This window comes from Diachasmimorpha longicaudata, chromosome 7 (assembly GCF_034640455.1).
Source record: "Diachasmimorpha longicaudata isolate KC_UGA_2023 chromosome 7, iyDiaLong2, whole genome shotgun sequence".
Taxonomy (NCBI): Eukaryota; Metazoa; Arthropoda; class Insecta; order Hymenoptera; family Braconidae; genus Diachasmimorpha; species Diachasmimorpha longicaudata.
Genome location: NC_087231.1, coordinates 5028323 through 5055343, shown reverse-complemented (window position 1 = coordinate 5055343; position 27021 = coordinate 5028323). Strand labels below are relative to the sequence as shown.

At 40.3% G+C, this 27021-nt stretch overlaps 8 protein-coding genes across 12 annotated transcripts; 3 read left to right on the top strand and 5 right to left on the bottom strand.

The window, feature by feature from the left end:
• Positions 1-71: 71 nt before the first annotated feature.
• On the bottom strand, positions 72-1209 carry LOC135164218 (DNA-directed RNA polymerase III subunit RPC7-like). Its single transcript, XM_064124370.1, has 2 exons — positions 1068-1209; positions 72-959 (listed from the first exon to the last, which is right to left on the bottom strand). The coding sequence occupies exon 2, from the start codon at positions 902-904 to the stop codon at positions 242-244; it is 663 nt and encodes a 220-aa protein (XP_063980440.1). The 5' UTR covers positions 905-959; positions 1068-1209; the 3' UTR covers positions 72-241.
• A 553-nt stretch (positions 1210-1762) lies between these two features.
• LOC135164203 (UV radiation resistance-associated gene protein) lies at positions 1763-9286 on the top strand. 2 transcript variants are annotated; one of them, XR_010299248.1, is made up of 4 exons: positions 1763-2224; positions 2337-2541; positions 2663-6232; positions 6310-9286. XR_010299248.1 is itself a non-coding variant. In XM_064124341.1 (3 exons), the coding sequence occupies exons 1-3, from the start codon at positions 2120-2122 to the stop codon at positions 4921-4923; spliced, it is 2571 nt and encodes an 856-aa protein (XP_063980411.1). In that variant the 5' UTR covers positions 1763-2119; the 3' UTR covers positions 4924-9286. The 2 variants fall into 2 exon arrangements, 1 of the variants encoding a protein (XP_063980411.1); XM_064124341.1 differs by having other exon boundaries at positions 2663-9286.
• LOC135164213 (retinol dehydrogenase 12-like) lies at positions 4947-6620 on the bottom strand. Its single transcript, XM_064124362.1, has one exon. The coding sequence runs from the start codon at positions 6618-6620 to the stop codon at positions 5643-5645; it is 978 nt and encodes a 325-aa protein (XP_063980432.1). The 3' UTR covers positions 4947-5642.
• LOC135164214 (protein SET) lies at positions 7218-11038 on the bottom strand. Of its 4 annotated transcripts, none has more exons than XM_064124363.1 (4): positions 10623-11038; positions 9925-10129; positions 9637-9842; positions 7218-9488 (listed from the first exon to the last, which is right to left on the bottom strand). In XM_064124363.1, exons 1-4 carry the CDS (start codon positions 10875-10877, stop codon positions 9216-9218), a joined length of 939 nt encoding a protein of 312 aa, XP_063980433.1. In that variant the 5' UTR covers positions 10878-11038; the 3' UTR covers positions 7218-9215. The 4 variants fall into 4 exon arrangements, with proteins under 4 accessions (XP_063980433.1, XP_063980434.1, XP_063980436.1 ...); XM_064124364.1 differs by having other exon boundaries at positions 9637-9833; XM_064124366.1 differs by having other exon boundaries at positions 9637-9833; positions 9940-10129; positions 10623-11034.
• Positions 11039-11303: 265 nt separating this feature from the next.
• LOC135164206 (N6-adenosine-methyltransferase catalytic subunit) lies at positions 11304-13959 on the top strand. The gene is made up of 4 exons (XM_064124353.1): positions 11304-11692; positions 11763-11964; positions 12166-12681; positions 12856-13959. The coding sequence occupies exons 1-4, from the start codon at positions 11530-11532 to the stop codon at positions 13640-13642; spliced, it is 1668 nt and encodes a 555-aa protein (XP_063980423.1). The 5' UTR covers positions 11304-11529; the 3' UTR covers positions 13643-13959.
• A 69-nt stretch (positions 13960-14028) lies between these two features.
• LOC135164209 (rho guanine nucleotide exchange factor 3-like) lies at positions 14029-16233 on the bottom strand. Its single transcript, XM_064124356.1, has 3 exons — positions 15807-16233; positions 15432-15673; positions 14029-15319 (listed from the first exon to the last, which is right to left on the bottom strand). Exons 1-3 carry the CDS (start codon positions 15870-15872, stop codon positions 14164-14166), a joined length of 1464 nt encoding a protein of 487 aa, XP_063980426.1. The 5' UTR covers positions 15873-16233; the 3' UTR covers positions 14029-14163.
• Positions 16234-16471: 238 nt separating this feature from the next.
• Positions 16472-22388, top strand: LOC135164202 (uncharacterized protein). Its single transcript, XM_064124340.1, has 6 exons — positions 16472-17267; positions 17610-19074; positions 19215-19407; positions 19515-20017; positions 20227-20299; positions 20525-22388. Exons 1-6 carry the CDS (start codon positions 17222-17224, stop codon positions 20849-20851), a joined length of 2607 nt encoding a protein of 868 aa, XP_063980410.1. The 5' UTR covers positions 16472-17221; the 3' UTR covers positions 20852-22388.
• Positions 22389-22719: 331 nt separating this feature from the next.
• On the bottom strand, positions 22720-26410 carry LOC135164217 (meteorin-like protein). Its single transcript, XM_064124368.1, has 3 exons — positions 25765-26410; positions 23413-23953; positions 22720-23148 (listed from the first exon to the last, which is right to left on the bottom strand). The coding sequence occupies exons 1-3, from the start codon at positions 25887-25889 to the stop codon at positions 22936-22938; spliced, it is 879 nt and encodes a 292-aa protein (XP_063980438.1). The 5' UTR covers positions 25890-26410; the 3' UTR covers positions 22720-22935.
• Positions 26411-27021: the final 611 nt, after the last annotated feature.

Below are 27021 nucleotides of genomic sequence, written 5' to 3'. Positions count from 1 at the left end.
AGTATTAAGGCATGTAATAGCCTCATCACCGCGCATTTACTTTTCTACAAAAGCCATCAACAAACATTCACTCCATTTCTATTTTATTTAATGATAGAATTAATTATTTACACTTAAGTGAAATTTCCGTCGTACTCCAGGAAAAAGTCATCACTCGATGAATTAGATGAATTTTGTCAAGAGTCGTTGACCACCAAACCACCTTAAAAACCAATTGCAACTGCATTTTTTTCCTAGAAATTCAATAAATTGGACCATCATCAAGATTGTCTTCTTCATCCTCATATCCCTCGCCATTGTCGAAGTAGTTGTTAACGTAGTCAGTGCCGTCGTCCATTTCTTCGTCGACCTCAGCCTCCTCGTCCTCGACGGCCTCATCCCCGTCCTTCTCCTCCTCGTCCTCGTCGTCCTTACCCTCCTCCTCGTCGTCGCTCTTCTGAGTGCCCTCTTTCTTCTCCAGCTCCTGAAGCTTTTTCTCCACATCGACTTCCTTCTTCTTCTGTTTGGGCTTCACCGCAGCTTTCTCTTTGGCCTTTCGTTTCCGCCCACCGCATCTCAACTCCTTCGGGAGTCTGAACCAGTCGTACCTCTCCTCGTAGGTCGATTGGTCTGTTATCATATCCTGGTATCTGTCTGAGTACCTCTCGATATCCTTCTTCACTACTATTGGCTGGACGTTGCTGGGGGACTCCCTCAGGTGTTCGCTGAAGTCTCGTTTCAACTGGAGAAGGTATGATAGCTCGACTGTTAGCTGGAAAGGTGGAGCCTTGTAGTCCAGAAGGGGATATTTCATCGGGGGCTGGAGCACTGGAGGTAGGGCAATGGGCTCTCCTTTTGCGAACCCAAATTGCTCGGGGTTCAGGGTCATTGCGGTCTTGCCGCGCCCACGACCGCGTCCTGCCATCGTTTAGGAGATGATATTGCAATAGGTTAGAGTGATGGTGCCTAGTGTGTGCAGTCTAAAAGATCCAATCGATAATTAAAAATTCATATTTACTATTATTTATTTAAAAAATGTAATATCCTGAATATCAAGCAAATTCACTGAATAAAACAAGTTTACTTACATGAAGATTCAATTGACAGTAGTAACCTGATTTAAGATGATCACATGCCCTTACGCTGTCTCCTTAATCAAGTCTTTATTCGCCTTCGTGTCGACTTCCTCTTCCTTAGCAGCGAAAGCTGCTTTATCATAAATAACCCTTACGACTAATGAGCACGATGGACAAGTTGCATCCTCCTCTCCAGCGATTAAATCTGCTCTGGATATCTGGAACTGGTCTCCACATGGACAGGGGTAGTAGTAAATATCCTCGTCCTCGTCGTATTCGAAGTCCTCGATCTCCACCTCGTCGTGATAGACTGTCATGACGTTTTATACCACTTTAACATTACCTGAATCCTCTTGAGCTACTATTCCGTTTAGAGGTTCTTTTGAGGTTAGAAGCAACACACGTGGCTTAGAGGAGCCACGCTGACCTTGAAATCAATTTTTCCTCAAATGTGTCCTCTAATTTCTACAAATCACGTCTATACTTTTCCTCTATTGCTATTGTAATCACAACCAAAGTCGCACTGAGCATTTTTAATAATTGATTCAACACAAAAATTATTTTCTGAAACGCAAATTCAATTTTCGCGCTTCAAGCGGCCATTTTGATATACCATCGCCATCTGTCTCAAAAAACGTGTAATAATTTGCCGGGAAATTCATAGAACTCGGTCTCCCCATCTCCGAAATATTATTTGATTTGTGGAAAAACCGAACTGTCAATTTTTGACTCTGCTAGATTGACACACCACCACTGGCCAGATGTAATAACAGAATTGTGCAGCATAAACATCAATAAATTGCGATATTCATAATCAATTTCAAGGCCTCCAGTACCAACCCATTAGAATCCTATGACTTATCAATAAACGCCATTAGCGATTACAATCAAATGATCGGAATTTAAGTGACAGATAACCTTACACGCTCAACAATGATAAATGTCAGGTAGATTATTCAGTGATTATTGGTCATTGTACTTTGTTAGACACAATTCGATTAAACGGCTGAACAAAACAAAGTCAACATATCAAAGTGGGTGGAGGTTTGCCATGATTGTGAATAATGGAGGTGAAAGTCGCGGAGGGTCTCGTAAGGGACTTGGACCTAACACTTCAACCGCGAGCCGCACCGAGGTACAAAGTTTGGCTGCCCTTAGCCACACAACAGGTGAGATTAATTACACAAGTATTCATTAATCATTGATTTGCCGTTCGCACTCCCCATGCAATATCATGACTGGGGGCATCACATTCATAAATCCACGTGACTGGAATTTCAGCTGCGCCTGAGGAGTCTGTGTCAAGTGATAGGCTGCAACTTGGAGACGGATAAGAACATTGAAATATGCTGGTTCTATTTTACACTGCACAGATCGAGTATGTCATCACCATTTTATACAAGTGAACCCATAGACAATGCTAGTCCACGATGGGCGAGCCTTGAAGTGCCTACTTTACATGCAACTGGCCTCTCCACTGCCAATGGTAATTTCAGAATTTCAATGTTCTAGCCATGAGTCGATGGACAGTCATACCTCAGTGCTAATAATGTTTATTTTTCTCACTAATTGAATATCCGATGAATTAATCTCTTCCCAATCCCCAGAAATAGTTTTACGCCTGTGGAGACGCACAGAAGTGGCCAACCCAGCAACAGACGTAACAGTATTCACCTGGGGTATCTCATTTACCGGTCTCGTCTACATGGGCCCAAAGCTCTCAAATAACCTGGAACCAATGCTCCGCCCCAACTCCCTAATATTTCACCTCTATGGTGGCTTTTTCGTGCCATCCTACTGCCTTCTCCACCCCCCTGAATTCCGTCGTTACCTCTACATGAGTGTCAGCAACTCGGAGATTCGCGAGAGCTACACTGTCTCCAAACTGACGAGTCTCAGACGAAAGATGCTGTTGTTGAAGCAACAGACTGAGGCTGCAGAAACCCTGCGCGAGAGAATAGCTTCTGGAGACGGGGTACAATCTCCGAAATTCAAGCAGACAACTCTCAATCGATTGCTGCAACCGAAGAGGATAAGTAAAGAGAAAAGGGCGGAAATCCTGAAGATGCGAAAGGAATTAGAAGTAGCAAAATTTAGAACTAAATTATTAGAGCAAGAGAGATTAAGAAAAATGGCTGAACTGCGTGGATTGAATCAATTACACTTGACTGTGATGGAGGAGAACCAGGATCACGGTTCTTTACTCATGGAGAGGTACAGAGAACTGAACAAAGACATGGAGAGACTGAAGGAATGGCGTCAGAGTCACATAGAAACACGAGAAGTTTATGTGCAGACATCGGCGCAGTTGGCTTTTAGAAGGCGCCAGCTGATGTCAGACCTGTGCCTGCCCTTTCCCATTCGCCAAGAGTCTGAGCGAAAATACACTATCAACGACGTACACTTACCAGAGAGTGAAGAGCTCGACTCGTGCAACGACATTCAGACCTCAGTGGCATTGAGTTATGTGGCTCAGTGCACGCAGATGGTCGCCAACTTTCTCAATGTTCCCACCAGGTATCCCATAATCCTCAATGGCTCCAGGAGTAAAATAGTTGACCATATCAATGACAATTTTCCGGAGAAAGACCGTCAATTTCCTTTGTTTTCACGAAGCAAGGACAAACTGCGGTTTCATTATGGAGTTTATTTATTGAATAAAAATATTGCCCAACTCAGGTGGTGCTGCGGCCTCACGACGATTGATTTACGCCCAACATTGGTGAATTTAGGATCTCTGCTGAATTTGAAACCCAATCACTCATTGGACAACTCGAAACGAACCTTCTCAGGATCATCTTTGGACACTGATAACAGTGCCAATGGAAAGCACAATATCCCCCTAACCCCACCTCTTCAAAAAGTGATGATCGATAAGATCAACAAGACCAAGACCATGAACCAATTGAGAACGTTGAGATCTTCACTAGGATCTTCTCTGGATCAGGGTCTCGATAAGCCCAATCAGAGTTTCGTACTGGGAAAGCAGAGCAAACGAATTTGCAAGTCTGAAGAGTCTGCGTTCGACGACAAGACCTTTTCATTGCCAAGAGATAGGTTAAGCAACAGTAGTGAGGAGACCATTGACGACAGAGTCTTTCAACATGGTAATAATGAGAGGTTAAAACCACTGAACTCCAATGAGCTCCTCGAGCCTGAGATAGAGATAACGCTGCCGGTGTCAGTGTCAAAACCAAAGTGCGATGATGATAATGTCAGACAGAGGAGTTCCAATTCCATCAGCAGCTGTGAGATGGCTTTGGGAGGATCTCAGACTGATGTGGACAGGACGAATGGAGAGTTGGACAGTGGGAAGATGGAAATTTCGTTGAGTAAACTTGCTAATGCTATTAATAATTGTCGAGTTGATGAAGAGAGTATTCAATCGAATGAGAGTTCCACGCCTTTTGATATGGAAAAATTAGATAAGCAGAGGAGTCAAGAGACCTTGATTGGTTTGGTAGCTGCTAAGAGAGTGATTGAGAGCACCGAGACACTCTCGAGTTCATTAGTTTCACTGGATGACAGCAGGAACTCTTGCGAAAGAATCGAGGAGAGACTGAGTGTCGCCTCCAGCTGTCCTGAGAGTGCTAAATCTTTCTATGATGATGAGGATGAAAGTCTGAGAAGCAATTGGAGGACCGAGTCCAATCCTAGTCTCCAGATGTTGGCTGGACTGGACAGACGAACATTTCCCGTTCCGATTTCTCGATCACAGCCTAACAGGGTTCAAGAGGCTATAAATGATTATCAAGCTTCCACCGAGTTCATTGATTCCATACGTAAAAGTTCAGAAAATGTATTTGCAAGAACGGAAGCACTGGCCAGCAAGAAAACGAGCTTTAAAGTCATGAAGCCAAGGTTCTAGGGTGACTTGTGATTTGAGAAAAATTATTTTTCAATGATTCCATAAATTAATTATTGTAATTTATTATAGCTCACAAGCTGATTTTTCTTTATTGGTGGATTAATGCAATTTTTATTGGAGAAATGAATGATTAAAAACATGAAGAGGTTGATTTTGTTGATGAGGAAATTGTTACATTTAAGGATTTATGTCAATTGATTTGGTTCAGTTGAAGTACAAATTATGTTGAAAATAAATGTTGGGAGATTTTATGGGGAAATTTTTGGTTACAATTAATTGTTCACATAACTATCCCTCAACTTCTAATCATTTTTGTCACAGTATAAGTGCGAATGAGATTGATTTGAGCAGAGAATGATGATCCAATGATTATTTGATGATTTTATCCTTCATCGTTCACTGATCTCACTGTTTCATGTCATGTACATATATAATTTATAGTACGTTGTTAAAATCTGTATCGAATTTGCATTTTGACATAACATTTGCAAATTGATAATAATGTATATCGTATCTGGCCCATTTATAGCTACGAGTAGTCCTTCAATGTCAAAGGATGAATTTTCCTTCTCAACATGTTATTTTCCTTACTCATTAGTCCAAAAATAAAATAGAATTCTATCTTATCCTATGTTAATGATAATTATGATAATTGTGGATCACTGGACAACTATCGGCACGATGATTTGAACTGAAAAATCTCTAAAGGAGATCTTGTTTCACTTAGCGTATTTGAGATCTGTGAGAGTGGCACTAATTTTCCAGAGTTTTTCAGCCACTTCTGGTTCGAGAGTCTTCTTTGATGTGTAAACTTTGCAGTCACGATAGAGTAATCCACTCTCGTTCGCCAGGGAAGCATCTGTTGCACAGTGTAGCACTGTTTGTGCGCCCTGATGAGCTGTGCGTAAAAAAAGAAGAGCAACTGGTGAGAAGATGATGTAATGGAACCAACTCCTCTTGACATCTCTGAAGAGTCCAGTATAAGTGAATCCTGGACAAACCATGTAAACATTGACTCCCGTGTTCGCCAGGCGTTTGGCCAACTCTGTGGCGAAATACACATTTGCGAGTTTGGAATTACAGTAAGCGGGATTCATTCTGCCTTTTGCAGTAAGCCCTTTTTCTCCATTCAGATTTGAGAAGTCAATCACTCCAGATTCCATTAGCTTTGATGTTACTACCACAATCCGGCTTGGCACAGAAGCCTTCATCTTATCCAATAATAGATTAGTGAGAAAGAAATGTCCGAGATAATTGACTGCGAAGTGAACATCATATCCGTCTTTCGTTAATGTTCGATTCTTCAAAGGTTCGTAAACGCCAGCGTTATTTATTAATCCATGAATTTCCGGGAAATCTCGGAGTACACGTTGGGCAAATTTGTAGATTGATGGGAGACACGCCAAGTCTAGTTCCATTGGAATCATTTCTCCAGTGGAAATCTTCTTTCGGATCTCAGCAATGCAGTTACGCGCCCGGTCCATGTCCCGGCAAGCCATGATGACTTTGGCTCTCCTCCTCACAAGTTCCCTAACCGTTGCCTTTCCTATCCCGGAATTGGCGCCAGTCACCAGGAAAACCCGGTCCTGCAGATCGCTCGTGTCCTTGCATCGTCCCCACGAGTGTTCACGGCACTTTCTCAACAATCCAATGATCACAACAATAGGCAAGAAGATGTAACAGAGTGACACCATCATATTAGAGTAGTTCGTGAGGCTCACGGGCAAAAGGAGTTGTGGTGTTGAACTACCATGGAATCATCCCAGGTGATGGGTGTTGTTCGCCCTATCTCTTCGTGATGGTATTTTGATCACTTCGATTGTTTACTCTGTGAAATGCAAACGTCAGACTGATAAAGCGGACGTGAAAAGTGAATTGGGCAGCCGCCATTAGGTTTTACAATGATACCAACAATGGTCATCAATGTGTCATGGTACCACTGATCAGAAATACGATTTTCAGTCCTTTTTATTTCTTTTTATATAAATATTGCGTGTGGAAAATTGCACATATAAGAAAAATGCAAAAAAGTATGGAATAAATGTCTGATTATGCTTTATCCTTAAGCTTGAGAAATCATAAAATTTGGAAGTGTTTGCTACCCATCCATCTTATAACCTTCGAGCTTCCCATCCCTCTCAATTTGGCAGTTCTCATGAAATTAAAAAAATAGACTATTGGGGGAAGGGATGATCAACATCATCAATTCATTTTTTCTTGAGAACAATAACTTGTACCAGGAAAAAAATATTGGACCAAATAATAATGATGAATCTTAAATAATTCAGATAAAATTCACGTTATAGTACTCAAAGTATTTTATTCACAGAATTTGTGTATAAATATGAATCTACGAATTTTTACATGAAAAAAATGAACATATTTCAGTGGTTCGTGAATTAAAAAAATAAATGACCAGGTCTGGGATGAGAAAAAACATCATCTGCAGCAATTGCAAGGTCGACATGAGGTTCATTCCTTAGTTACTCGAAAATGGACGAGTTTTTTCTATTGATTTTAACCCTGGATATCAAGTTTTGCATCGGGGATTGAAAGATGTTATTTTATTTAGTGCAACTTGATACCCCTGTAACGTTCTTTATCGTGGAAATCAAAAACAAAAATTAAAATCAATCCAAGGTCTACGGTTATTGGATATAATGAAGGTTCCTCGGCTAATTGTTCGGCATTTTCATTGCATTTGATTCACTCGAAGATTCGATTCATCAAATTACGCATATTATGCACCCTTTAACAGTATGTTGATTGGAAAGAGGACACACCACCCTTTTTCAGTACCCGAATTATTCGATAGGCAAATTTCACGATTAAAAGAAATTTTTTTATTCAAAAAATGTAGGCATGAAATTTTTACTTCTCAATAACATTGTTTTATTGAACAGAAAGTATTGAGTGATTTGAAATTCCATACAGATTGATTTTGGACAAGGTTAGGTCGAAAACAAAAAATTTTGACGAAAAAGAATCTGAAGGAGTAGTTAGGGTTTTAGAGAGTTGAAAAACATTGAAAAATCCTATTGTCAATAATGAATGAAAAAATTACTCAATTTATGGTATTGAATAATGAATGGATATTATTGAAAGACAAAATTTCATTATGCCATAATTTGCCATCAAACACTAGTGGCACGTGAAAAAAACGATGTAATCATCCCTTAAAACTGATACTTATCTTCTCTTAATGTTATCAACACAAAGTAATTAATAAAACCACAGCTTGTGGACTAACTACACTGATTTATAGATCTCCGCAATCTATTACAAAATTAATTTGAGTCACTAAAGAAGAGTTTTGCCTTTACTCACAAAAATATAACTTACAGATTACTCCAATATTCCCTTCTCAATTAATAATTTTGTAAACAATAATTTCATAAATATACAATAAGAAAAAAATACTCGAGAATAGCGAAATATTGTATTCAAGTCTCTGTATAACTTGGACGGAAGTTACCATCACCGTAAACCATCTGAATTTAATTTCGCTCTGGGGTGAAGGGATCAGTTTTGAAAAATAAAATTCTTACGCGCTTCATAACTAAATTCTAACCTTATTTAGAAATTTAGATTTAAAAAAATACATTTCACCGCAGATAAAAGTGGGATTGAAATTTTCTACACCGATGGCAACTACTGCCCAAGTTACGTAGCGACTGAAGTAGTGTGTGGATGAGTGTCTGCGGGGTTCCTTAAAAATAGTAAACTGGAAGAGAGAAACGAGGCGTTAAGAACGTTTTCTTCTGACACAATCAAATGACAGTTCATTGGAATAAAAGTCCGAGTTACCACGTATATACAATATCGACAACACTCCGTCAAAGTTAATTCACGAATAAAATTTGTTTTTTTTTACGAAATCAAAACGAGACAGGATGTGTAAATGAATCACCAGGATTGTAATCGATCAGATCGCGTTCACGAGTGCCTCGTTCATGTTTCTATAATTACGTACTTTTATTTTGCTTCTTCGAGTAAAATAAATGTTTCCCTGGGGGCTCAGAGTATTGACTAAGAATCCCTGCCCAGTTCCTCAGAGCTTAATTTTACCCTATCCTATTTATCAATATAATTATCATGTAACAAGTTCCAGGCAAAGACTCTTGGGTCTCATTGACCCCCCATGAGGGCCCAATGCATTTTGTTATTTTTTTCCAAATCTTGTGCTGATTTCCATTGTTCTCCGTTCGCTGTTTAATAATTCTGGTGGTAATGAGAATTGAGTGAATCATGCTGGTTTATCCGTGACAAATATCTGTCAATAATTAGGCCCTTTATTCTGGCTCCTCGCCATCGGCCTCCTGATCACCCTCGTCGTCAACCAGCAAATCATCCTCATCATTGGCGCCTTCGTCCTCATCCTCCAGGTCTGCATCATCCTCCACAACCACTATACTGTCGTCTGCCTCCTCACCCTCACCAACATCGTCACCGTCTTCTCCTCCGACATCCTCCTCGTCTTCTTCCTCCTCCTCACTGTCTCCATCCACCTCCTCACCATCACCTTCGATGCCGTTTTCGACGTCCATATCAGGTGCCAGGTAGTACTGTGAATTAATGAGAAATTATCACCTGGAGAGTTCTCGCGAGAGCCTTTTTTGACGTTTAAAGGAAGGTTTCTAAAATGTACTGAAGCAATTCCTTTTTTAAGGCGATTATTTTGGAAAATCTTTCTCCTATTAACTTGTTACCAACCTGCAGAGGATTTGGCCACATATCATCCTTAATTAACTCAGCAATATCATCAGAGCTTGGGTCCCCGTGATCCGTGAACCAATCGAAAAACGACCTGTGACCAAGTGGCCTCTTGCGTCCCTTGAGCTGAGCCTTTCCCTTCGACCTCTTCGTTAAATCAGCCCCATCCTTCCAGCGGATTGGTGTACTCTGAGAGGCTGGATCCCCTGCAATGATGCAGGAGTTCTTCATGAAGAACATGTACCAGAGAGAAATGCCACTGATTCAAAAATAATCCATCATCAATACCTAATCCCCACTCACCAGATGATCCCAAGTGGAATTCTTTAGTGAGCACCTCGTTCTCGAAATACGGATTCTCATCGAAATAGAAATTGATTCTGTACCCAGACTTGATGTCTTCGAATTCCTCGACCTCAAGTTTGTTGAGATATCGAAGCGCATCCTCCTCGTCCTCTTCGAGAATTTCGGCGATTTTCTTATTATTAACAAACTGTATATTTTGGTTAAGGAAATTTATCAGAAAATTGAGCTCATGCAATCGAGAAATGAAAAAAATTAACTGCTGAATGATATTGGCGCATTTTAAGTCAAAAAGGTATTTGGTTCTCAGTGCATCATCATGTAGCAAATGATCAGATGACCACTTTCGTGGCCAAGGTCTCCAAGCAAAATAACAAATGCATCAAAAACTGAAACGACTCATGATATGTAATGAGCGTATCTGTCCAGCAGAAGCCTTGCTGATATTGAAATTCGCCGTGTCATCAATCAACAATTAAAAAATATGCAAAAATTTTAAAAACAACAAATCGGCGCGACAATGACTGCGTGGAGTATTGCAAAAATCTATGTATAGTGATACAAGATGGCGGTATTAGACCGGTAGACGCCGGTACGGTCGCCAAGTGTCAAATATGAGGGAAAAAAGCGACAAAGATGCAACGCCACTCACTCCAAAGCCTCAACAATGAACAAAAGGATACAGCTGTTAACCAAAAATTGGGTATCCTCTTGATGATGTCGTTGCGTTTTTGGAAATACGGCTTTCGTAGCTTGTTGTATTTTTTCTCCACCTCGAGTATCTCATCGCTAGCCTTCTCATTGAGCCCATCGATTTGATTCTGACAACCGTCAATTTCCTCGAGTGTCTTCTGTATTTCAATGTTATAATCACGTGTATCATTACCGTCTCCCGCGCTGTCCTCCAATTTCTTCAGCTTCTTCGTCGGCGAAGACATTTTAATTTCTATTTTATGTGAAATTTTTCACAATAGCCTAGTTACAACAGTGGATTACAGTCACCCAGCACTCGCACTACACACACACGCACTCAGTGCTTCGCACACACTCGTCAATGCGGGGCTCTCTCGTGGAATCGCACGAATTTCCGTGGCGCGCAATCCACCGTTTCCCCATGAACTTAGTGACTTTTTCTAGAGGGGTAACTCGATGAGAGATTCGTAATTATACACATAACCGCAATTTTTTCTTTTTGAAAATGAGACCAAAAATTAACTATTTGAATTTTGGATTTTTTCTGGCATATATCAAGCTATGATTAGTACGATATAAACAATCGGAAAATCTTTGAAATTCATTGATGAGTGTTATTCACTCACATTCGTAAAAAATTAAAAATTTCCATCAAACAATAAGGATCACCGATCAAGAATCTGCTTTACCCCGTGAGTGTGCCACTGGCGTACAACAATTGATTATTTTTGAATGACTTTAGATTTGTGTGATTATTTTGTCAACTGATTAATATTACTGTGAACAGTATTGAATTTTTTATACAACCGTAACTTGATGAATATTTGTTTGTCTCATGATTTGGTGAAGTGTTGTGTTTAAGCCTAAATTCAATGTTTCTAACCTCATGGAACAAATATGTCAGACGCTTTTGAAGAAATTCAGGCTATTAAAATAAAAAGAAACAGTTTACGGGAGAAATTACAAAAGAGAAAACGAGAGAGGAATGAATTATTTACTTTGACTGCTCTACCGTCGTCTACCACAAGTGGATTAGTTGCTGATACTGGCAGGACAAGTGGTAAGTGTTTTACCCCTTTCCTCGTTCATTCGTTCGATCTAGTGCTCATAATTTGCATTTTGTGTTGCAGAATCCAATGCTTCCTTATCACATCGAGGGAAGTACAATGAATACGAAAGAGATATCTTGGGTATTCTGCACGAGAGTCTTCCTGACACTCCAATCACATCAGCTGATCTCAGCGTTCAACTGAGGAAGAATCTGAGTGCTGATGTGCTCCACAGTGATGTCAAAACAATTCTGGAGAAATTGGCAGGTCAAGATGTTCTCAAGTAAGTTAGCAATTATCAGAATTTTTTGCCCAATTCAATTGAAAAATGGTCCTATATTTTCTTAGAGATATTTAACTGCATAATAAAATAAATTCAAACGTTTTCTCAAAATAGAACATTTACAAAATTATTAGTCCACAATGAAATTGAATCTAAACTGCTCGTCAATTATTATTAATTGCGAATTTCGCATTATTTCAGAATGAAAGAGGTCACCGAGGATGGAGTTCTGGGGTACACAGTTCTATCCATCGTTGAAACCCCCAATAAAACCGAAGAATCGAATGCCAATGACACCCCAGACAATGAATCCCACGATAAGACCGATGACGACGAACTTGAAGATGAGGATGTTGATGGGCCACCGGAGAAACACGCCAAACAAGACCAGAAGAATGCCGAGGACATCATGTCTCTTATACTCATGCCCACAATTAGGGAAAAGGAGAGCAAAAAGGTTGGGGAGCAGATTCTGGATCTTCTTTCTAAGCAAACGTCCAAAGAAAAATCACTGGCAGAGAGGTTTAGGTCTCAGGGAGGGGCTCAAGTGATGGAGTTTTGTCCACATGGTACTAGGGTTGACTGCACCAAACTGAATGGGGGAGCTACGGCTAAATGCAAAAAGCTACATTTTAAAAAAATTATTCAGGGACACACTGACGAATCTTTGGGGGACTGCAGCTTTTTGAACACTTGTTTTCATATGGACACATGCAAGTGAGTGACACCCAAGTATTATGCGAAAATATATTAATTTACCCCTATAGAATTTGTATTTTATAACTGTTGTTGTTCTCAAATTTTTTAGTTAATGTTCATATGATTCTTTTTCATCATCACAGGAGTTGAATTTTTCTTGGAAAACTGGGCAGATATTTTCCATTATTTCAGATATGTACACTACGAAGTAGACGGTTCGACAGCACTTTCCAAAGAGTCCTCAACAGACTCAGAAAATGGTAATCCCCCAAGCACAACGACAAAAGCCTCAGACAATCAGGGATCAGTGTCATCTCCAGCATCAGGCACAGAACTGACTCTCTATCCTCCCCAATGGATCCAGTGTGACTTGAGGTACCTAGACATGACGGTTTTGGGTAAATTTGCTGTGATAATGGCAGATCCTCCTTGGGATATTCACATGGAGCTGCCTTATGGTACCATGTCTGATGACGAAATGCGTCAGTTGGGAATCCCAGCTCTTCAGGACGAGGGTTTGCTCTTCCTGTGGGTAACGGGCAGAGCCATGGAGCTCGGCAGGGAGTGTCTCCAGCTATGGGGGTACGAGAGAGTTGACGAAATCATTTGGGTGAAGACGAATCAGCTCCAAAGGATCATCAGGACAGGGAGGACTGGTCACTGGCTGAACCATGGTAAGGAGCACTGTCTCGTTGGGATGAAAGGCAATCCCCGGATCAATAGGGGCCTCGACTCCGACGTTATTGTTGCTGAAGTGCGTGCGACGAGCCACAAACCCGACGAAATTTACGGTATAATCGAGAGAATGAGCCCCAGCACTAGGAAAATCGAATTATTTGGAAGACCACACAATGTTCAACCTAATTGGATAACGTTGGGTAACCAGGTGGATGGAGTACATCTCATTGATCCAGTCCTCATAAAAGCGTTTAGGAAACGTTATCCAGATGGAAATTCAATGAAACCCAACAAATCGTGAGAATATTCGAATGATATAATCTCTGCAATGGAATTATTTCCTGCAAATTTTGACTTCCTGAGTTTTTTTATAAAAAAATTGCACATTTACGGCAATTCAATAATTTGGCACACACGACACAATCAATAATTGATTGTAGATATTATTCGACATTACTGAGCCTTCTGTCAGTAGCTGAGACGAACTCTCTATCCTATTTTAGTGTATTTTTATGAAATGTCTTCGAAGTTCATAAAAAAAGTAAGTACAATTTTTCGAAAGTAAAATGTAAAAAGGTGTCTCCTTAGCAGACAATAAATTCAATTCTATTATATCCACCGGAAGCGGCTTCATCCCTGGCACCACCCACTTGAATGTTCTCAAAATTTGCTCTAATAATTGACGAATAAATTGTACAAAGATTTTTACTCCAATTGACTGATAAATCGCAAGAACATTCTTTTCGTAATTATACACCACTCATTATCCCTAATTCTTAGAATTATATAAAATTATATAAAAATATTTCTTAAGAGAGAATTTCAGATTGGACGTTCTCTGACAGTTCTCTTGGAAAGTTTTTTCTCTCTAAGAACTCGAGAGACAGCAGACTCCTCATTAGCACCTTTATCCCCCTTATCTATTGATTTTTTTGTTATCGAAGCTCTTGGAGCCCGATGCACCTTCTCAAAAGCATCCATCCAGTGTCTTTTATCATGTTCATCCCTCGCGAAGAATGATCGCTCTCCAATTTTAAAGGCACAGACATTCCCCTCGCAATCAGGATCGAATTTTAGTTGAGCCTTCGGAATGACTAATTGTGAGAGATTATAATTTTTCGCTCTGGATCTCAAAATTCGGCGAGTTAAGGCCAGACACGTGTCGAATAAGAAGCAGTGAAGTTTCAGTCCCCTTGAGTCCTTCAGCTGTCCCTCGGTGATCAGCTCTTTAGCTGCTGCTACACATCCTTCAGGATCGTACTCATCTTTCACGTTAATTTTTGACCTCGCCAGCTCGCAATCAGCGTCACCCATAGCTTTATCTATTTTCTCCAATAGTTGAGACAACTGAATTTTCGCTTCATCTAAAAAGCAACGGTCCTCATGTCCCGCCGGAGTCCTCTTCAAGATTTCATTTACCAGAAGAGGATATTTAACAACTCGAGATCTGGCAGCATCAAGATACGTCCACAGATCGACTGCCCTTGGGGATTCCATTTTTCTCTTCAAAAACTCCTGGAATTTCTTGCTCCTGAGACGCTTCTCATCGAGAACGTGCTTGGCCAGAATCTGGGATCGACATTTTTCCACGTAGGGATCTGTAAGGGTTGGCAGCCATTCGAGCAGAGTCGGACCAATGATGTCAGTGATGCCGGAGGTATCCCTCAGCTCGATCAGATCGTCTCGCAGTTTACTGTGAACATGGATCAACATGTCTAGGTCCCCGAACATAGTGCGTAGCTCGGAGGGGGTGAATATGTCGGTCAGTTGCAGAGGCTCGTAATAGGTCTCCTTCAGGGTGGTCAGATCGTTGAGGAGAACGTTCTCACCGCAATACAGCTCATAAATAGCTTCTTGACGTTTTACCTCACCTCTTCCTATGCGACTGAGCTTGGGGGATGCCTCACAGTAACCGGCGACGTCTGTAACCCAACTGCGGATCGCTAAGTTGCCGGCACGTTCACATCCACTTCTCGTCCTGTCAGGGAAACAAAAAAATTAGTCTCGATAAATTTAATTGTACTAAAGTACATATTTATGAGGAAAATATTTTAAAAATATTCTTCTTAAAATCCTGAGAAGATACTTACCTCTTACTCGAGCCAACATCGACTTCCTCATCGATCATCGATATTGAATTGTTCGGCTGAAATCCAAAAGACCTCTGTAATACATTACTCAGTCTGCTAGTCGTTGCCGAGGAAGACAATAGATTTGTGGCGAATTCTGTTATTCTCCGACGTTTTTTCCTCTTCATCATTGTAGAATCCAGGGATATATCCATAGAACTAATACTAATGGCATCACTTTTAGTCCTCTTTCTAGAGGATCTCTGTAAAGTCATTCCAAAAATTACATAAAAACTTCCTGATGAGCGGAATCGTTCATAATGGCTGGTCCATAACAATCAATGACGTCCAAGCACATAAAATATTAACTACCAAATGATTTTGGTAGAATCTTACCTGCCAAAACCTCTTTCGAGGTTCCTGAAAGGTCTCGTCCGCATTTTCGTCAAACTCATCAGTCATTTTCCCCCCAAAAATTCCTACGGATTATCAAGAGAAAAAAGATCCTCCAAGGGATGCCATGATAAACAGATCAAAGTCCGCAAGGTTTATCGATATTCAATCGATCTTGGTCACACACAAATCCCCAATGATCACATCCCGACAATGTACGATGTGCAAACTTCAGTAAAACGTTGATGATGAATAGGTAACTCTCGTAATTTTCACAAAAACAATATGATTCTTGTAATTTATGATCAGGAGAGACGAGCAGGTGTCTTTAACAGCTTGTCCTTTCAAAAACGGTTACTGACAGGCATGAGACTGGGGCGACCCCAACCGCCATAACCTAATAAACCCGACGGGCGGGGGGGGCTCCGTTCGTACTTGTTCAACTGTACAAATGGTCAACTGTACACAGAATTTTCAGATGGTGAGAGCACCACTGTGCAGGGATTCAACTGTCGAAAGAAAAAACTAGGAATAGTCACATCTGTACATGCGGCACAGGGTGGGTTAAACAGCGTCGACAAGGTAGAGATTGATAGTTTTTTCTCTCGACAGTTGAATCCCTGCACAGTGGTGCTCTCACCGTCTGAAAATTCTGTGTGCAGTTGACCATTTGAACAGTTGAACAAGTACGAACGGAGCCCCCCTCTCTCTGTGTACCACATTTTCTGCTAACTATTAATTAGACAATTAAATTATTGAGCTATAAACGATTCCCTATCAACATGGAGTGAAGCTCTTGCAAAATATCTTTTTTTACTAATCTGTCGACCAAACTCATGTCGGATTTTTAATTATCTTTGTCCCAGCGACGTCCCGACCAATCACAGACGTCAAGATCATCTGTCATCACATGAAAACAAGTCGCACACGAGTTCCACAAATTTGCGAATCTAGATAAATTTATCCATCGGCTGGCAATGTTTTGCAATGGTAAAAACTCCACTGTCAGGGTCAAAATTCATTCGTTACCCTGGCAAAGCGATTGTCCGTCACTCACACAGTTTTACCCGGTGAAAGTTCAGTGATGCATTAACAATGGTCAATCTATTACGCCGCGTAATAACAAATGTTCTCCGCTGATATCTCGTATTATGTGATGCAACGAGACCAGTCACACGTCAGTACTCATTGGGGAAAGACGTGAATTGTTATTCCCAGATGAATGTCATCGGTGTTGACTCATTCGTCAGGAAAATGTGAGGTCTGGTAGTGGTGAGGACAAATTGTGGGGAGAATAATTTGCGTGTTGAATCGATATAATCGTGTGTGATGATTTATATTGAGTGTCAGTTTGGCTTAATGACGTGTTAGAGAGGTTTTTTCAACGTTGCTAGAAGTTGAGAGGATTTTTCTTTGTCATGGCTAAGCAGAGCCCGGGGAAAATGACTTTGGGGATGATGAAAGGTAAAAATAATTCTATAATTTTTTTTTTAATGATTCATAGGATTTACTACTTTGCATCTTCAAATTTCTTTTGATGGCACATTTTTATGATTCAATTTATAAATGAAAAACTGCTGCTTATTATGGACTATATATCATGGGCTGAAAAAACATGGAGTAAAGTTGCACGACCTTTCTACTACATAATTTATTAAATAACTTGATTTGTGAATCTAAACCTGAGAAGTATAAAAATATTGTTGAACAGATATGTTAGAAATCAAAGGAGAATAGTTTTTCTGTTACAGTCAATGAAAAGAAATTCGATAAAATGGTAATCAATTAAAAAACAAAATATTTCAGGTAAACCAATTACCACATCTGTCCCTGTAATTCGTTACCACGCGAGTGATGATGAGCTGGAGGAACTCTATCCCAGTACAGACGATGACAAACCAGCCTCCGAGAAGACAACACCGAACTCCAGTCCCTTCAAGACTGCTAAATTAAAATCCGACAGTAATAACGATAGCAGTGAGGATATCTTAGATAAACGTTCCTCCAGTCTCGATTTTTCCGAAGGGACACCCCCGTCAGATCCCTGGAAAATGTTGTCAGACATTCGTGGAAAAATCACAAAGACCTTTGAGGAAAAGCTCTCGGAGATAAAAAGTGAGAAAAAAGATAAGGGAAAAGGGAGAAGCAGAGAAAATTCCAGCGTCAGTGATCCCGAAGATTTGGGGGATATTACCCCCACTGAGGATGCCGTTTCCGATAATCCAGTGGCAGAATCCTCTCCGTGTGTAAAGAGACGAGGTCACTCCTCGAGATTTCGATTTTCTTCAATAAAAACGGGATTAAAAACGAACAACCGTGAGGACAGTGTTGAAAGTGGTGTTGAGGCAGCTGAAATTGTAGAAATCGACACAGTGACCTTCTCCGAGGCATCGAGTGACCAAGCAACCACTCGAGTGGCCACGGCTAGAATGGTGAAAGAACTGTCCCCAAGTATCTGTGCAACGAAATCCCAAAATGAAAGTGTTAAAAAACCACACGTGATTTTCAACGAATTAAAGACGAGTATATTGTATCGTGCTGTTCTACTACCACTTATCCTCTTAACTTTTTACGTAATCCCATTGCCTCAGTACATAATGGGACTCTTAGCTGGTATTTTCATTGCTGTATCTGTACAGAGGATAATTGCCAAAGTGGCTGAGGTACTGCAGATGCCAGTGAAAAAAGAAAATGAGATTGAGTCACTAATTTCTGTGCTGGAGATTCCGGCAGTTGAGGAGCACGCCGTTGTCGAGAGGTTTGAGGGCTGGCTAAATGAATTACCCCGTGATTACGATCCTGAGAACTACCATGTTGCGAGAACAAATGCAGTTTACTTCAAGCTAGAGGGAGAAACTTTGAGAATCATGGAGACACGGACGAGGATTCCCAAGAGGGCTGTCTGGAATGAGACCCAGCCCACTGCGAGGTACACTAGGAAAAGGGTTTACTCGTTGGTAGGGGCGACTGTGGAATTGCTGCCTGAGGGACTGACCAGGAGGCGAAGGTGGAGTAAAAAGTATCCCATTTGCATCACATTTTCACCTGCAGGGATTGGGGAGAGTGTAGTGATGGAGACACCGTCAGACGACGAAATTCAAGATTCTGAGAAGGAGAAGGAGAGGGTCATTGTTGAAGAGGACGAGACTGACGAGGATGTCTCGTTGTCGAAGGATGCCAAGGACGTCTTCGAGGACTGCCAAGATGAGGAGGACGAGGCTAGGTTCAAGGTCTTTGTTTTTGGGAGGACAGACAGGCAGAAGGAAGATTGGTACGTTGATAAAACATTAGAACGAATAAGAATTAATTCTCTCTTCTGATTGAGAAAAAAATTGTCCCATTTTCATATGCGTTTTTTTTGTGTAGAGTGATATGAGATCATGTGATTGAGGCTGTAATTTTATGTGACAGGTATAGACGGCTGGTATCGGTCGCTAAAGCAGCTAACAAGCGGAACTCAATACCGTCCACCAAAGAGTTGACGATATCATCGAGCTCTTCGTCGTTGTCGCAGACCAACGGGGAGGGGAAAAATTTTACTTTGAACAATATAGATGCCCCACCAGAACTGAATTACAATTCGTACATGTCCAAATATACTGATGTGAGCTTTTTTGTAATTTTGCTTAGTTAGATTAAAAAATCTCTAATCGACTTTTCGTTATCTCTATAGCCTTGTTTTGAAACGAAATAATTATATTTTTGTACCAGATTCAGTCAACTCCAACGGATTCCAATATAGCACCAAAAGACAACGATATTTTATGGCTCAACGCCCTGTTCGGTCGTATTTTATTCGACATGCACAAATGCCCAGACATGATAAACGTGATCCAGGATAAAATTCAGAGGAAGCTGTCGAACATCAAACTACCATACTTTATGGAGAGTTTAATGATATCAGAATTAGTGATAGGCCAAGGTGCGCCATTTATTCACAAAGCCAGTAAGCCGACTATTGATGCCCGTGGATTATGGATTGACTTGGATATTTCGTATGACTGCGGTGTGACGATGACTGTCGAAACAAAGATTAATCTGATGAAGCTTACAAAGGCGGGGTCTGTATCCAATAATTCCAATGACAGCGGAGGAAATGATAAGCCAACCCCTGCCCGGTCTCCCATGTTCGATAGTGATGTGGAGGACAGTCCAGAAACGTCCACCGAGGATGAGGAAAGCATTCCAGTGCCAGCAGCTTCTAGGGAATCAACGTAAGCGCATTATTTCGATTTTTTTTATTGCCTGAATAACTTGTAATTATTTTTATCCATTAGCATGGGAAAAGAGCCATTGGTGGTCATATACCGGTCATAGAGAGCAATAGAAAATTTGTCAGTTGGGGAATCATTGTTTCTACTGATGTACTCGATAATCCAACAGTCAATAATGCGTAAATTAATAATTATCATTGTAATTCCAGACCAACACAGTCATCCGGTCGAAAATTTCTCAGCATGGTTGATAAATTAGCGGCAAATAAATACTTTCAGCATGTGAGTATTCTAAAAATATTCCAATAGGCCCCAGGCATTCAATATCGAATGCCACATGTGTCCTCTCAAAGCTGCTCAAGTGCTCTACATTGTTTTTTATATCCCTTCGTCGTGCGAGAATGAATAGAATGGTCTCGCCAGTTTAATTCCATCTGTTTCTAACTACTGTCCCAAAAAAGTAGTTCAAAAAACTGATTTTAATCATTTCGGGTGTCTTCTTTATAGGCTGCTGAGTTGTCATACGTTCGTCGGGCCATGGAGGGTGTATCTAACACCGAGATCCGGTTGATGGTCAGTGTGTCAAGCATTGAAGGCTGTTTATCCATTAACATTCCACCCCCACCGTCCGATCGTTTGTGGTACGGTTTCAAACCAATTCCAAAAATTAATTTAGATGCGAGACCAGCAGTTGGTGAGCGCGCAGTCAATATTGGATACGTAACTAATTGGATAAAGACGAAATTACTGAAGGAATTTGATAAAGTGGTTGTACTTCCGAATATGGATGATCTTGTGATACCATTATGCCCGAATTTTCCATACGTGCGTTGATTGATTTCCCGGGGTAATTACGTGGGAGATTGACAGAATGAACATGAAGCACATTTTGACTTCGACACATCATTACATTGATAAAATGAGCTATTGCTGCGGACTCTTCATTTTTGGCACATTCCGTATTTTGCTTTCAAACTTGTCCACTAAGTGGTTATTCCACACTCTAATTGCATAAATGGTTAAATCATCGACATTATTTTATTATATTTTGTGATCAGAATGTGGGGAAAACCTTTTGCAAATCGTTATATGTGTCAAAAAATGAAGAGCTTCCATTGTGTCGATGTTAAAGTAAATCAAAAATCACTTTACGGATTCGTTCCGAGACAGTAGCGAGAGGAAATCAGTTTGAACTCAATGGTAAGATTATTTTACAAGTAGATTGACGATTAATAGGGTTCGAATTTTTTTATACGATGCAGACGTCTCTCTCCACTGCAAATTTATGAACGGATGATTTGTGAGTGAATTTTTAGATCGTCTTCTCTTACTACTTGCCCTCTATATTGATCTCAATGCTCGTTAATAGCCAAAAGCCGCGTATGTTTTATCACAGCATAATTCACCATGCGTTTACGAAATTCCTAAAGACTTAAACATTTATGGAGTTGAGTGGGGTAAGATATGCTCTATGAAATTTTTATAGCCAAAAGAAAATATTTTATGGCTGAGAGAATGTGACCGGGAATAAGACTCGATTGGGTGGAGTACATTCAATCAATTTGCTCATGTTTAGATTATCGTTTGTATTAAACGAAAAAAATGATATTGAGATATAATCACCTATTTTTTTATTTCACTTAGCTGTAAATTACTTGATTGTGACAACTGTTCATTTCGGATTTTTCTTTTCATGTGATATTTTTTCTAACCGTTATAGTTCCGTCGAACGTATAATCATGTGTGTAGATATTGTGATGATCGGTGATTTTATTACCTATTCAATGATAAACACAGAGTTTGCAACGAATACTTAAGTGAATATTCGATTTATCAAATTAACTTATTTCGTATTTTTTCTATTTCAAATATTTTTATCAGTCAGTTGAATTAAGTTTTTACCTTATTCGACCACTGTTCGCTTAGTTAGAAATTATAATTCGTGAGTGAGCAGCAGCTTTATGTATTAAATGTGAGAAGTGCGTAAATTTTTTGCTGGACCAAAATCATTGCGTGGGGATCAGTGAAGAAGCAATAAACTATAAAAGCCAAAGGATTATTAAAGCTTCAATTCGGAAGCAAAAATTAAAAAAGTAATATATTATAGTAGTGAGAAGTTAATGGTGATAAATGACTTGGACGATGTGACTCTTGAGTATTTTCGCTGTTGTATGATGATTATGAGGATGTGAAATGCTAATGTAAAATAAGGCAATTGCCCTTGTGAGCGAGATAGCGTACCGGGCAATTGTAATTTCAAGACAAAGGTAGCTGTTTTCTACGTCATTTCTCGCCTTCTTCATGCGTGTTTTTCATGTATTTGTTATAAGGAAAAAAAAACAATAAAATATTATATATATTTGTTGATGAACATATGTGGGTGTCTTGTGGGATACATCGAGGACAAATAATCTATGAAATTCCCTTTTTATTAATTATTTGATTTCAATTTATTCTTGTAAAATTCAAATTTAAATTGTTACAGACACCGTATTTTTTTAATCGAAATACAATATTTTTATTGTGCCTGTATTCACATCAGAGAACAAATTTAAGTGGAAAATATAAAAACACTTGCCATGAAACTGTTTTTTTTTTCAATGCAAAAAGAAATTGTTGTGTTCAATGGAGAATCTTTATTTATCCGTGATAATCATCTGCACTTTGTTGGGTGGTTAATACACAGGGGAAAAAACAACCAATTTTTCAGTAAATTCATCTCTTTTATTGTACAAAGCTCTCTCAATCATAAATTCATCTTTCAAACATCTTACAAACAATTAATATCACAGTTTAGAGATCGAAATCTTATCGTCAAGTTAATTTCTCGTTATGTACAATCAACAAAAATATATCATCTATATACACTCTCTTTACACATTTCCAAATGAACGCAATCGACATAGTTTAGGATGGAATTAACTCCTGAGGAGACAGGGCGCGCTCTGGAGTTCTCTGACAGCCTCAGCCCAGGCTTCAAGCCTGGGGGCACAAGCCAATGTCAGATCCCCAAGCCTCTTCTTTGCCATTATCACAAATTCCCCATGACCATGACGAGCATCGCAGGCCTTGGATACACGCACCCTGATCTCCCTCTCGACTCCAAGATCACCAGAGTCTACTTCGTTTTCCTGCGATCAGAAAATTAACAATATTAAGGATAAATTTCCTGCTAACGAAAAAAATTAAACAATTTTCCTTCATCTTAAAGTGATACTGAAGCAAAACAACAAAGCACTTCCTCTTTTTAATTGAGAAAAAAAAATGACCCGAAATATAGGTTTAATTTTTAAGATATATTTTTTCTGCAGTTGATGATATTTTAATGATATAATGCACCTGTGATGAAGTCTAGTTTTTGTCAATATTTTAATGAGCTTTTGATGAAAATCTACCTCATTCTCCTCGACCCGCCTGAGAGTCTTGGTAACTCTGAGGACAAGTTCCGCAGCATCAAGATCCTGTCGTCTCTCAACAGCACTAACTGTACCCCTAGCAACGAGATCACTCTTACAATAAGTCTCAGCTAATTCCTCCTTAGTGCATGGCCTACACTCGTCCTCATCATTCCTCCTGACTATTTTTCCATTCTCGTCGACAGACTCGAGTTCAAGATCATAGCGCAGTTTAACAGTGGTATGACCGGGCGTGGGCTCATCCGCCTCCACGTATAGGGCGGCAAGCTGTCCCCTCGAGTGAAAGCAACGATGTAGTGCCTCGTGTTCACCATCTCCTGGCGCATAAACCGGTCTCAATGTGCCTTTACCCTCGAGGTAAACTCTAGCTGGGCCTGTTACTTTGATACAGCCACGAAAACTCCTGCCGTCACCACCACCAGACAGTACCACCCTCAGTGCACCCCGGGGGTAACGCCAAGATACGGTACCACGTGAGCATCGTAAATAAACTGGACGAACTTCTCTGCCGCCACCACCACTGCAAGATAAGTAATTTTTCTTGTTATAAAAAGGATAAGAGAAGACCTTTTCTCGCATGAAAATTCAACTTTTAAAGTATTTGAAATTTTAAAGTTTTGTTTGGTTCTGCAATTATGAGTCTTCTTCAACGAAACATTTCATTGATTCGACAATGCACTGATCCCGCCCATAAAGTAATTTTCATGGATAAAAATTAATAACTGCGCGAAAACGAACTCGTAACATTCATATAGCTAAAGGGGTTTTGTTGCCCCTCGGACTCAGGAACTAACTTCCGAAAAATTATATCAGAAGACTGATTCTGTAAGATATAGCACTGCCTACAAGGAAATAATTTGGCTTGTTTTCAGAATTACGAAAAATAAATTTCCATTCTCATGTCTATGGGGTACCATACGACAAAAATCAGGGTGATTCACAACACACCTCAGAGAGTATAATATTTTGTAGGACTCAATGACGAGATGTGCTTCGAAAGGATAAATTCATCTGTAAAAAATCGAAACCCCCAAGTGGGCTGGGAGGGAATAGGGGGATGAGAAATAAAGAAGTGCAGGGCGACAGGGCGGGCCGTTTCCCTTTGTGATATAAGGGGGACATGAACCGGTTTCAAAGTCACCACGACCGGTTCACATTTTGATAAAAGTTTACTTTCCTCCTGGGGGCTATTAAATTATCGTGTCGCCTTTTGGTATATGTACGTGGTAAGTGCTCTCGCTTCTTTTAACGAGTGAGCGAGTACATAAACGAGACGTGAAACACAAATTTACGAATGAAAATGTGAGCCCCAGCAATTTACGATTGCACAAATCAATTGAGTACGAGTTGCTTTTTTTTATTTATGGATCACGACAGATTTTTATGCCATAAAGAGAGTTGATTGACTCGATGTCCTCATTTTGGTGCGCGATAGAAGGAACAGCATTCAATCGCTGTTTTTCTTCCTCGTTAAATTGCTCCTTATTTACGACTGTGCTGAGTGATTGAAAAAATTTTTATCCTCTCTAATTTTATGTCCCCGGTACGTTGATACATTTTTGCTGGCGATTTTACTTCAATCCTCGATACAAGTGAAATTGGATAGCCCCGGAATTTCCCCTGCCATTGCAGAAAAACTTTTTTTCAATCTTCCAACAAGAAATTCCATGATTGGTAGGTTTCAATGCCATACACGGTAAACTTGAAAGTGAAATAAAAAAAATGAAAACCAGAGAAAACGGGCCCAACATTTTTGTTGGCAATAAACAGCTCTTGCGAGAGTTCGATTTAAAGAGCCCATGCAAATGTCAAATTTTGTGTTTCTGTTTGATTTCACTTCTCATTATCCTTAAATTACTCTGTCGACTGATTCCTGAATTTGTCACTAAGATTATAGAATAGACTAGATTTTTCGGCTCTACTTCGAGGAGGGAAAGGCCAACTCTGTTGTTGAGAAAATGAGGGAATAGCTGGAAATGGAGCCACAGTTGGGATCTTCATTAAATCTCCATTCTTGGTAATGGCCAAGTATTTCCGCGGTGTAATTAACTTGAATGGAAGAAACCTTTAGTCCCGCGGATGTAAACACAGGTTGTGAAGGGATTTCGACATGATTTCGCGAAAGAATAGGAGAAAGTTTGCTTGAGAAAAGGCGAGTAATTCGAAAGCCTTAATTTCCATGATAAATGTGATACTCTGAAGACTGAAATGGAAATTATGTCAAAGAGTCACGACAATTAAAAAATAATGGGCCAGCAACAAGAGGAAAATTGGACCTAACAGATTCGAACTACAAAATTAATTGGATATAATTAATAATCGGCTACAAACCTTCCACTCCAATCACACTGGTCAGTAGGTAAATTGTGTGGCACATGAGTAGGTGCTGAATTCACTCTCAATCCCAAAATCACCACAAGGAACACCAGAGTCCCCCCGCACATGATCCTCTTCATGTTGCCCGAAAGAATTTCCTCAAAACAATGTTTCCAGTACTCCAATCACTTCATCCTAGCCAATTACGCTGATTGTTTCCCGAGAAGATATTGCTAGAGTCGCAATGAACCGTCTTCTTCGAGGTCAAATCGAGTCCTTGGGAGACACGACAGCAGAACGATTCCGCTAGCTCCGTAAATTCCAATCGCGTAAACAGTCAACACCAGGGAACACAAGTGAATCTCCGCAGTTCATGGACACCAATAATCCTGAATATATCAACTGACGGGCTGTCGATTACAAAACACCCCCATAGAGGGATAACGGCCGCGAGACCGTACAGTCAGTACCAAAAAAATCGAAGAGGAAGAAGCAGACGCTAGTTCGGCGTGAGCTTGATCAAACCGTAATTGCTGGTTTAAATTAATCGCGATTGCGCGGATTTGGAGCACAAGAGTTGTACTTTCTCGAATACACCACAGACATGTCGAATCCAGTCGACTCGAAGGTGGGAATCGAACTGGCGCAGGGACAGAGGAACGTTCACCCAGTGGTTGCAGGACGTCGAGAGAGTGGTTGAGGTGGTGGGGACCATATTTCGTAGTGGGGAGAGGTCTTCTAGTTTCTGATGTCTCTGGTAAAGTATTGACCAGGTACATTCATTAAATTATTTTATTCCACCATTTCCATACATTTTTCGGAGTGTTTCAACTCGTTAGCAACTGCTCCTCGTATTTTTCGGTGAAAAGACATTTTTTTTTCAGAGAAAAAGCTGGTCTTGGAAGGGTTCTTGGAGTGGGGGAAATGGACGCTGCAACAATAGTTTTGCGAGGCTATGTATCAGCCCGCGTAGTGGTACTTGCGCGTCACTCTCGTTCTAGTGGATATTATCCAAATCTGCTGCACATGTGTGAACGGTGGAGAGCATTTGATTGAAATCGATGTGGCATCAGTGCTGATTTATGGAAGGTATTGGATATTTTTATTTGGGCTTGTGTCAATTTTCATTTGGATGGAATTGAGAAAGGTAGCTTTCGCAGTGGGTTGGGAGGGTTTCGTGACGGTTATTCGAGACTCCCACATGAGAAAGGAGTGGGGAAGAGCAACAAGTTGCCCGGAGGCAATCTGACTGCGTTTGTTGGAAAATACGCT